The sequence below is a fragment of the Pleurodeles waltl genome, chromosome 5 (assembly GCF_031143425.1).
Source record: "Pleurodeles waltl isolate 20211129_DDA chromosome 5, aPleWal1.hap1.20221129, whole genome shotgun sequence".
Lineage (NCBI taxonomy): Eukaryota > Metazoa > Chordata > Amphibia > Caudata > Salamandridae > Pleurodeles > Pleurodeles waltl.
This window is the reverse complement of record NC_090444.1, coordinates 847,804,424-847,816,328: the sequence shown is the minus strand read 5'-3', so window position 1 is coordinate 847,816,328 and position 11,905 is coordinate 847,804,424. Positions and strand designations below refer to the sequence as shown.

The window sequence follows — 11,905 nt, the reverse complement described above, 5'->3', positions numbered from 1 at the left end:
CAAACTAAGGTCACATAGTGTGCAAAATAATGATGGATTGGGATGTGGCCCACGTAATTATCAGTGGCTGAGTGTAATTTATGCATTCGCGCCTTCACTTTTTGTGCACTTTGTTGTGTTGCCCTAGGTAGGCTGGGTAAGCCCAGATGTGTGTCCTGTGCACACTGTGCCACTGGAACCAAGCAATACCGGGCTGATGAGCCCTATTAAGAGTGAGACCTGTCCTGGGTTGTTTGAGTTCTGGGTCACGAAGGGCCTGGCCTGGAAGTTCAGGACCTTTCCCACTGGAGCAGAGTTTAGGACTGGCTTGCTTGTGGCTCGGTCAGAAATGAGGGCGTATGGTGTGCAAAATAGTGTTGGATTTTTTACCAGTGGCTAAGATTAATTCAAGCATTCTATCCATCACTTTGAGTATACTTTTGTGTGTTGCCCAGGTGGGATGGGTATATCCAGCTGTATGTCCATGCACGTTGTGCCACTGGAACCAAGCTCTACCTGGCTGATCAGCTCTAATAGGAGTGAACCTGATCCTGGGTTGCGTGTGTTCTGGTTCAGGGACGATCTGGCTTGGCAGGTCAGGCTGGACTGTTTCAACTAAAGCAGGGTCAAGACTGATTTCCATTTGGCTGGGTCCAAAATGAGGTGGCATGGTGTGCAAAGTAATGATGGATTGAGGTGCATCCCGAGTAATTACCAGTGGCTGAGATTAATTCAACTTTTCCATCCATCGCTTTCTGTATATTTTAGTATGTCACCCTTATTTGCCTCAAATATTACCAGTTTGGGATCATCTCTAAGTTTTTTAACTACGTCCCTCCACTTTGGTCAAATTATCTCAGCTGACTCTTTGATACTATTGTTAGTAGATTGTCCCTATTTATCTAGCTCTGCAGTCAACATCTGGAAAAAAGAGGTCAATATTGTTGTTATATAAACTTAGATTTCAGTTGTAGAATACTCTATGCGTTATGCTTAAATCTAGTTTCCGAATCATGTAGTAAATCTGTAATGGTTAAGGGGTTACTGTCTGACTCTGTTATTGAAAGTAATGACATAGGGGGTTATTCTAACTTTGGAGGAGTGTTAATCCGTCCCAAAAGTGACGGTAAAGTGACGGATATACCACCAGCCGTATTACGAGTTCCATAGGATATAATGGACTCGTAATACGGCTGGTGGTAAATCCGTCACTTTTCCGTCACTTTTGGGACGGATTAACACCTCCTCCAAAGTTAGAATAACCCCCATAGTGTCTCAGACATCTTATATGGTAAGTCCATTGAGTTGCTCTTGATTTATCTCCTTTGTTAGCTCTTTCGACCTAAAATATTTATTTAACTTAAGTTTCCTTACAAACTTGTACAAATCCATTTTTATTTTATGTCACATGAAATAGGAGGGAGAAATCCTATATCTTTCTTTAAAATGCTAATCACGTCAGGGGTAAGAATTTTATATAATAGATTGATAAATGAAGGGAGGGCGTGGCTTGGCCGGCCAAGATGGCGGATGAGGTTTAGAGGCGCTCCATGGCTATGCCCCGCTAATTCGCCATTTATTGGCAGGCAGACAGGCAGAGAGGCACTGCAGAACCATCGTCGGGTGTTGCGACACCCCGGCGACCAGATCATGGCCAGCTGAGGACGGGAGACACCGGATACAGCCACCGATAGTGAGGTGTGGCGTGGCCCACACACATGCGGCTGATGAAGGCAGTGATAAACGTTGCGCTGAGCTGCCGCAAGATGGAGACTGGACGGAGCCCCTACCCAGGACCCACGGCGGTGAGATGAGCAGCTGGAGAACAATGGAGAGTCAATGAGTAGGCCCCTGGGGGAGTTCAGTGGTGCGGGATAGGTGTGGACCTGTGGAGAGACTTGTGTGCTGGGGCCTTGTCAGACCAAGGAGCTGTGAAACGTTCCTGGCCCGCATGCGAGCCCTGTGCCTCCGGTCCCTCCTCCCCCCGATTTCCTTATGAACTGACACAGCAGAAGTCCCCTAGAGGGCTGGGCAGGCAACAACAACGACGTTCCCGGCCTTGGCCGCGGTGACGCATTATTAACGCAGCTTGCCCCCGCAGAATGAATCTCAAGCCGTGGGAGCGTAGGGACGGCTGAGATGCACAGAAAAAACTAGGAAACGACCGCAGCCCTAAGAAAGCCCCAGGCCCAGTGAGGGCAACTCCTGGAAGAAGGGACCCTAGCAGCAACTGGTATTGCAGCAAGAGGTAGGCCTTGGCCCACGCCTATATTGGCAGGAGAGAGCAACATAAAGACTGCGGAAGCCGCTCAGAGGTAGGGGCCACTGGAATGGGGAGCTGCTCATGCTGTTGTGCCTGCAGACAGTAAACTGGTGGACAGAACTCGACTACTAGAAGGTACCTTGACTGATCTTGCCCCAAAGACTAATTAAATGGATGTTTCACTGCAAGAATTAACCGACAGGGTCATGGCGCTGAAGCACTGGGCGGAGGACGCAGAGGGACGTTCAAGGCAGAACAACATTCACGTGATGGGCCATCCGGAGGGAACAGAGGATGTTGTCTCCTATGTAGAAAAATGGATATGTGAACTGGTCCCAGCAGACACACTTACGACATTCTTTTCTGTTGAACGTGCCCATCGTGTTCCGACAAGACCCTGCCCGCCATGTGCAGACCCGAGACCATTCCTAATCCGCCTGTTACATTTTGTGGAAAGAGACAACATTTTGCGAGTGGTGCGCTCGCTCCCAGCCCTATGAGTAGACAATGCTAAGGTGATGATGTTTCCAGACTACACTATTACAGTGCAAAGACAGAGGGGTCCTATATGCCTGTGAAAAGTAAACTAAGAGCACTCGGCCTGACATACTCCCTCCTCTTCCTTGCCAGATTGAGAGTTGGAATGCAAGGGAAGACACACTTTTTTGATACACCCGAGACGGTGTGGGAATGGCTATAGTCAGAGGGATTGGTCAACCAAAAAGAATTAATGGCAGAGCGGGTGGAACAATGGAATCCGAACCCTCGCAGACGTAGGAGAAGCCAATGCCCAGAGCCATCCCCAGTATAACAGGGCCATGCCCCAAACTTGGAACAGATCATTCACGAACCACGACGCACGCTGCAGACTGCTGCGGCTATTATGGAGCCGATGACTATCTCTGATACTGATAAAGAACTGAATGAATCTAATGCAGACAGTGACCCTTTTGGTGGAAATCTTTCAGACATGGGGTCAATGACCTTACCTACTGTTACGCCTCAGATGGCAGATGACATGATTTAGACTTGTAATAATGCTGTGCTCTGATTTCTCTGACACTTACTGTTCTTGCAATGTGGAGTGGATGGCTTGGGATGAGCTGCACGCTTGCAACTGCGCTGCATGCCGCTGCTATGAGAAGTAGTTGACTCAAAGATTTTCTTCCGGATCCTGCAGTGCTTGCTGCTTTGAGAAGTAGTGGACTCAAAGGTTTTCTTCCACTCACTCAACCATGGCTCTCATTAACGTTCTCACGTGGAACGTGAGAGGCATACACAGTCTGGCGTGCAAGTATTCCATCTATTCATACTTTAACACACCTCACGCTGTTGGAGGGCACCAGGTTGCAGCGGCACAGGCAGGGACAACTATTTGTGACTCATTTCTCCTCATATGCCAGAGGGGCCCTTATTTGGATTAAGCTGGGCACCCCGTGTGTGATGGAGGAATGGGAGGCGGACACAGAGGGCGATATGTGTTTGTGCGGGGGCGCCTAGAGGGGTGCATGCTGCTACTGGGGTCTGTTTACACGCCTAATATGGACCAGGCCTTTTTTCTCCAGAGACTGTCTTGAGTCCATTCCCACTAGAGCAGCCTCCTGTGGCTTGTTGGAGGTGATTTTAACAGCGTCCTGGATCCTGGTCTTGATCGGTTCTTCCCTCTGCTACCTACTGTGCCTGCAGTGGCTGCTGCGCTTCCACTGAGTGAGTGGCTCCAACACTGGAAACTGGTAGACCTATGGCGACGCCTGAATGCGGCAACAAGAGTTTATTCATTTTTTTCAGCCTCGCACCAGCTACATGTTCGACTCAATAGAATACATTGTTCAGACAACCTGTGCTCTGCAATGTTACAGACGGACTATCTTGGCTGCACACACTCCGACTATAATCCCCAAATCCTACAAATGGGATGGGACACACCTATTCCTGCTGTTCCCACCTGGAGAGTGCAGACAGAAATGCTAGAAGACGCACCTTTTAGGGCGCCCTTGGCACAGCCATTGCCGAGCACTTTGATCATAATTCCGGTACTGGCTCTCCGGGCTCATTGAATGGGATGCACTCAAGGTTTACATATGAGGGCACAGCCTGAAGTCCATTGAACATGACCTAATTTGCGGTGCTCCACCAGTTAGGTTACGGACTAGGTTTTTTTAAGAGTGGTGAAGCTACTGTACACACGTCCGCAGCTCAGGGTCCGAACTGGCTCGGTTATCTCAGATCTGATTGAGGTGGGCAGTGGGACTCAGCAGGGTTGTCCCCTTTACCCACTGTTGTTCTCGCTGGGGATAGAACCCCTGGCGGCAGAACTCTGCCGATCAGGAACAACCTGGAATATCCCATTGGGAGATGGTAGACATATTGTATCCCTGTACTCAGATGATCTTCTCCTGTATTTCAGGGACATCTATAATATTCAGGAGGAAGTTGCAGATATACTGCAGCAATTTGCCACGTTGTCAGGGTTACGTGTTTACTGTGCAAAGTCGTGCCTTTTCCCTTTTAGTCCCGATAGGACAGATCTGGGTCTCACTCTATAGGGAGTGCTCATCCCCTGGCATTGCAGGACATTTTGATACTTGGGCTTTAATGTGTATCACACGACAGATGACCTGCGGGATGGAAATCTCAAGGAAGTTGTGTCATCTATTCGTGCCCAAATGACCTTTTGGCAGATGCTGCTGTTCTCTGTGATATTGCGTATAGCGCTCCTCAGTATGGTGGTCCTTCCCTGTCTGCTTTACTATTTCTCCAACCTACCATTGTATGTCCCGATCAAATTTTTCAGAGAACTGGAGTCCAAAATTAGGGAATTCATTTGTAACAAAAGCCGCTGCAGGGTGACACTAACTAAATTATACTCGCATCTGGAAAAAGGGGGACTAGCGGTACCAAACATGGAGCACTTCTATCTGGCCTCTCAGCTGCAATGGGTGACCAAATGGCTTTCTGGGTTTCAACTATCAGACACAGCAGAAGGGACACAGCCCTGGGCGCTCTCAGAGATATTGCATCTGTTCCACCCGGTTACACGGTAAAGCACCGAACTTGCTCCTGGTGGATGTGGCTCACCACTGTTATATCGTAGTCTGCGCCTCAACCATGCAGTTACTCCTTATGTGCTGGCGCTATCCCGACTAGGCACACCGTGAGGAATATGATGCACGACCAGCAGAACTGGAGCCATGGCATGCTGCAGACTTACACACTCTGGGGGATCTATATATTGAGGGAATGCTTACCCCATTTGATGCACTGGCGGAGGAGACAAACTTCTCACCGGGACAGTTCCTATTATATAATTCCCTGATATCGTCGCTGTCTCGACACTGGGGAGACATATCTGCGGAACCACCAATGTACCGTCTGATACAATACCTGGTTGTTATGGGACATAGTAGCCATTTAGTAAGTTGGCTCACAAACGCATTCCGAACACACACAATACACGCCTGTGCCTTGCTGCGGACTGGCTGAGAGGGTGACATGGACAGGCCCTATACGGATAAGGAATGGGCAGCTGCCTTGAAGAGTCACGTTAATGTGCTGCGACATGCGCTTTTTCACCTGATCCAATTTTATATCCTACATAGGGCGTACCTCACACCATCGAAGATTAATCAATACTTTCATGTAGGAAAGTACCATTTTTCTTGGAAAGTTACCCCCAGTTTGTACCTGTTTGTCAGTATGTTTTGCCTGTCTCACTGGGATCCTGCTGGTCAGGACCCCAGTGCTCATAGTTTGTGGCCTAATGTGTGTGTTGTCAGTAGTGCTTAAATGTGTCACTGAAGTTCTGCTAACCAGAACTTCAGTGCTTATGCTCTCTCTGCTTCTAAATGAGTCACTATAGTTTAGTGTCTTAATTTACCAATTCCAATTGGACCCCCCTTATAAGTCCCTAGTATATGGTACGTAGGTACCCAGGGCATTGGGGTTCCAGGAGATCCTTATGGGCTGCAGCATTTCTTTTGCCACCCATAAGGAGCTCAGACAAACCCTTTCACAGGACTGACACTGCAGCCTGCGTGAAATAGTGCACACACTATTTCGCAGCCATTTTCACTGCACTTAAGTAACTTATAAGTCACCCATATGTCTAACCTTCATTTACTGAATGCTAGGTGCAAAGTTACTATGTGTGAGGGCACCCTTGCACTAGCAAAGGTGTTCCCATGCTGTCCAGGGCCAATGCCCCGGACTTTGTGAGTGCTGGGATACAATTACACGCGTGCACTACATATTGGCCAATACATATATGTAGCTTCACAATGGTAACTCCGAATATGGCCATGTAAGGTGTCTAAGATCATGGAATTGTCTCCCCATTCCAAATCTGGTATTGGGGGGGCAATCCCATGCATCCTGGGGGCCCCACCAAGGACCCCCAGTACTGCCAAACCAGCTCTCTGAGGCTTGCACTGCAGCTACAGCTGCTGCTACCTCACAAACAGGGTTCTGCCTTCCTGGGATCTGAGCACTCCCCTGTTCATCACCACCCCAGGGGTGGTGCCTAGAGTTCCTCCAATGTGTCCCTGGAATTAGCCATCTTGTTTTCCAAGGTGTGGGGGCACTCTGGAGATCTCTGAGTGGCCAGTGCCAGCAGTTGACGTCAGAGACCCCTCCTGATAGGTGCATACCTTGTTAGGTAGCCAATCCCCTCCTCAGGGCTATTTAGGGTCTCTCATGTGGGTTCCTCTTCAGATTCAGCTTGCATGTCTCCACCAGGAATCCTCAGCAACTTCTGCTTCAGTTTCTGACCGTCGGATCAACTGCAGACTGCTCCAGGAACCGCTGTAACTGCAACAAAGTATCCAGAAAGGCTACTGTGACCCTGCAATTTCAGTTCCAGACAGCAACTGCAACAGTTTCCCAGGTGTGCATGCTCTGAGGACTCTCTGCCTTCACCCTGCACCAGAAGAACCGAAGGAATCTCCCGTGGAGTGACGGAGTCATTTCCCTGCTCCAGCAGGCACCTTCCAAGATGACGGCCGGTTCTCTGGGATCCTCTCCTGGTGACGAGCATGCTCCCTGGAACACAAGTAGTGAACCCCTTCGACCCAACTGTCCTAAGGTCCAGCTGTCCAAATTTGGCGGGAGGTAAGAGCTTGCCTTCCGGTTTGCAACAGTACCTCTTTGCACCACATCATCTCTAGCTCCTGAGGCCTCTGTGCACTATTTTCAAGAATCCTTCATGCACAGCGTGGCCCAGGTCCCCAGCACTCCATCCTGCGACGCACAACTCGCTGAGTTGTTCTCTGTTGGCGTAGGACCATCTTTTGTAGTGCTGCAGCAACCGCACTTTGCACCTTCTTTGTCCCTGTGTCCTCAGACTCCTGTGGGTGCTGCCTGGCCACCTGTGGGTTCCCTACAGTGTTGGGAGCCCCCCTGCCTCCTCAGTCCGAGTTGAGGCCCCCAGGTCCCTCCTGAGTCCAGACAGTGCCATTTTGATGCAAACCGCGACATTGCTTGAACCAAGGCTTGTTGGACGAATCCAGCACTGCAACTTGCCTGCATCCAACATCTCGGCGTGGGACATCTCTTGCATCATGCAAGAACCCGCAGCCATCTTCTTTGGTGCTCTTCTGCAGACTTCTTCTAACCGGAGAATCCTCTTGTGCGCCATCTTCTAGGTTGGCATGGGCTTCTGTCCTTCCTGGAATCTTCTGCACCTTGTGGACTTGGTCTCTTCTCTTCACAGTGGTGCAGGTCCAGTAATCCACCATTTGTTGCTTACAGTCTTGCCTGGTTCTTACAATAACTCTTATCACAACTCGTAGTGTATTCTGTGGAAACTTGCCATACTTTACCCCTACTTTCCTGGGCTCTGGGGTGGGGTATTTTACTCACCTTTGTGGTTTTCTTGCACTCCCAGTGCCCCTCTACACACTACACTCGCCTAGGGGGGAATTTGTGACTCACATTCCACTTTCTTAGTATATGGTTTGTGTTGCCCCTAGGCCTATTACATTCTATTGTATTTTCTAAGGTTTGCACATTCTGTGACTATTTACTTATCTGATTTTGGTCTCTAGTGTATATATTGGGTAATACTTACCTCCAGAAGCTTTATTGCCTCTAAGATATTTTTGGCCTTGTGTCACTAAAATAAAGTACCTTTATTTTTGGTAACACTGAGTATTGTATTTTATTGTGTATAAGTTTGGTGTAACTATAGTGGTATTGCAGGAGCTTTGCATGTCTCCTAGTTCAGCCTAAGCTGATCTGCTACAGCTACTTCTAAACAGCCTAAGCTTATAGAACACTGCCTACATCTCACTAATAAGGAATAACTGGACCTGGTATAAGGTGTAAGTACCTTAGATACCCCCTACAAACCAGGCCAGCCTCCTACATTTCAGCGCACAGATGCAGCATGCCCTCGATGCGCGTCAGTGGGGGGCGATCTGCTGCACATGTTATGGTCTTGTCCCTCATTAGGTACTTATTGGCGTGCAGTGTTGGTGCAGCTGTCAAAATGCATGACACGCCCACAGTTGACCACATGGGAGGCATGTATCTTGGGCCTTTTTCCCTGAGCTAAAAAGCATAAAGCGTCAACGAGGTTTCTAGATCTTGGCCTCTTGACGGCTAAGTGGTTTATCACCAAGAGATGGAAATCTGCAGAGCCCCCTTCAATAGAAGCATGGAGGAGGTCATTTGCGATATGGGCAAAGGTGGAAAGTGTGGCGCTGTGGAAAGAAGATCACCTGGGACTACAGAAATTTCCCTTGGCTTCTAGCAGAGATGCAATGTTGCAGGGACTCCAGGAGCGAGAGTAACGATTGACGCAGATACGGTGCATGCAGTGACTACACCAGCAGAGGCGTGCTGAGTTGGCTGGAAAGGGCAGATTGCTAGCACCCGGGCTGGGTGGCGAGCCCGACACTACCCCCCCCCATGGGGGGGTGGGATTGGACGTAACAAGCAACATAGGACCTTGTGAAGGCGCACCGGTATGCCTTGACTGAATGTCTGAGCGTAGAGGTAAGGGTCTTTGAAGGTTGAGAGGTGAAATGGGAGACTAAGAGGCAGGCACTGGCCAAAGTTCTTGTTCTGTTACTGTATTGTTGTTGTCTATGAAATTTATGCTGAATCTTAACTCCTGTTCTGTGTAATGTACGACAGTTACCTAACAAAAAAACGCAATGACCTATCATCTATTTCATGCTAATAACAGCCCTATAAACTGGTGGTGTATGATACATCGCAATCTTCTATACCATCACCTTAGTCCAAATGTATATCCAAGTTGCTAATAGAAGTTGGAGTTACCACGAACCAAAATAACTGGAAAGCAAAGGAAAACAGAAATGATACACCCCAGATGTTGTAACTATTCCCCAAACAACAACTGACGTACATGAAATGTATTTGTATTTTCTCTTTGAAAAATTAAATAAAAAGATTCAAGCCAAAAAAATAATAGATTGATAAATAAAACCCCCTTTGTGTCTGCATTCGTAGTCACTTCAAGCAAATCTGCGCCTAATAACTAGTAAACACCCCCCCATTGCTTGTTTCTTCTCCATGATCTTGTCTGCAATCTTTTTCTTTTTTTGTTTCATTGTCCACACTCCCCCCTCCAGTTTTTCATATCATCTGCCTGAATCCTGGTTAGGGCATTCCTGTTCTTTAACTTTATTCTTATTTTCTCTAAAAGGAGAAGCAGTGTTGAGGTATATGGTCCCTGTGATTTATTCTCAGTTTCTTAGCCTTTTGTAATTAAATGTCCTCTTGACAGTTGATTATCTCCTCTTGCAAGATAGGGTCGTTCTTTTTAGCAGGTTCAGACATGTTCATAGCCTCAATTTCTTTTTCCAGTCTTTTAACTTCCAATTTAAGTTTACTAACTTTCCTCTCCGCCTTTTCAACCAGTATCGCCATCAGGTTTCCTGAAGATCTAGTTCGTTTTTTTCCGATTTCATCATCAGTTCCTTATTCAAGTCAACCTATATAGGAAAAATCAGACACATTATACCTCCAAACATCCTACTGTTCTTCAAGTATTGTTTAAGGGTAGCCCCATCACATCGCTTTGATAGCTCAGATTTCATTAGTCTCTCAAGACTGATGAATTTATCCCTAAGTCCTTCTTGCCTGTTGGGTTTATTAGTATGTCTTCTGCCAGGATGTTTTTCATTTTCACGATTGCACACAGTACTAAGTGGCAATCAACCTCTGCAATGCTCCAGGAATTATTGGGGTGACAAGAGACATATTAGCGTAGACCTACATCCTAATAGTTGTTATGTACAGCATCCCAAAGATATTCAGTTCATATGGGTGCTTGGCAAGATAGGTTAAGAGGTCACTCTCTTCCTTTCCAGTTCTGAGGATTAGCCCCTTAATGTAAGTGAGTGTGGAAGCTGGCACACCAATTTCCCAAATAAGACAGTGTTGCAGTAGTATATATTTGGCTCTTCTAATAATTTGTTACTCCAAATGTCAAAATTCCATCCAGCCAAAACGTGTTTTGCCAGGGTCGACCACTGACTTCATCAGGCCTAGAAAAAGCACAAATATCATGAGAATGTAGTTCTTGTATTTTGTGCCAACATTAACAGAGCATGGAAGAAGTTCCTTTTCATATTAAATATGCATACGGTGGAATTGTCTCAATGCACATTTGTTTAATGAGTAACCTTCATTTCCAAACATCCTTTAAAACCTTTTTTACAGCATATATTTGCTTCTTTTTCATTGCAGAGCTCTCTCAACACACGGGCACCTTAATTTGTGCACTGTACACATTAAATAATAAATACAGACTGGCCTATCTTTGTAAGGAGCCGCCCTGGCTCATAATGTTTTAGAACAGAATTAAGGCCTCCTTTCTATAGCAGCATATCTCTAAGGAATGACTGCATAGTGCTGAAAGTTTCACTTTATTTAGACAATTTCTTGACCAATACATTTTTACAACTTTAATGCTAATTACAGTTGGCCACTCTTGAGATATAGGGAACACATGCAGAGATATAGCGATACACATACAGACGCAGACACACACATATGTAGCACATCTGCTGGTCCATAGATACACAAGGAGGATATATGTGTGAGGGCGAATAGATGCACTTTCTGAACCCATCTTCTCCTCCACTCACTTGCTGAATGTAACTTTGTCGTTGACCCTGTTGTGAAATCCATGGACATTCAGCTTGGATTGCTCTGGACAAATACCACATAGCAACATATATACAAAGATATCATCAGATGAGTGGATGAGGATGGATAGATGTATGTACAGGTGTAGTTGCCTTTACTGATGGATACATGGGTAGGGAAAGTGATGGATAGATGGATGCATAAGTACATGGCTAGTTGGATGTATTAATAAGAGTGAGCTGGTGTATAAATATTTGAGTGGGATATAGTGAGTTGTTAAATTGAAGAATGTGTTGTTGATAGTGACGTGGCCTTCCAGGGGCCCCCTGATAGAGTCATCTTTGTTCTGCAGAAAGACTTGCCCTGATGACTTTGAACAATTCTTGAACAGAATGTTTTAAATACTGTTTTACATCAATTTATTTTTAATGTGGGTGATGACTGAGAGTCAATTACATTTTGCAGAGAAATGTGTTTACTGTTAGAAACTGGGTCACTAGTTAGCAGTGGTTTGCACCCTGTCCAAGTAAGGACCCTCACTCTAGT

General features: G+C 46.7%; 1 protein-coding gene across 2 annotated transcripts in view; it reads right to left on the bottom strand.

The window, feature by feature from the left end:
• Window positions 1–1,188: 1,188 nt before the first annotated feature.
• LOC138296086 (FERM domain-containing protein 6-like) overlaps window positions 1,189–11,905 on the bottom strand; it is a 1,138,137-nt gene continuing 1,127,420 nt past the window's right edge. For both annotated transcript variants that reach the window (XM_069234915.1, XM_069234916.1), the window contains one exon: window positions 1,189–10,755. In XM_069234915.1, coding sequence (XP_069091016.1) covers window positions 10,697–10,755 — 59 coding nt within the window. In that variant the 3' untranslated portion in view covers window positions 1,189–10,696. The remainder of the gene's footprint in view (window positions 10,756–11,905) is intronic.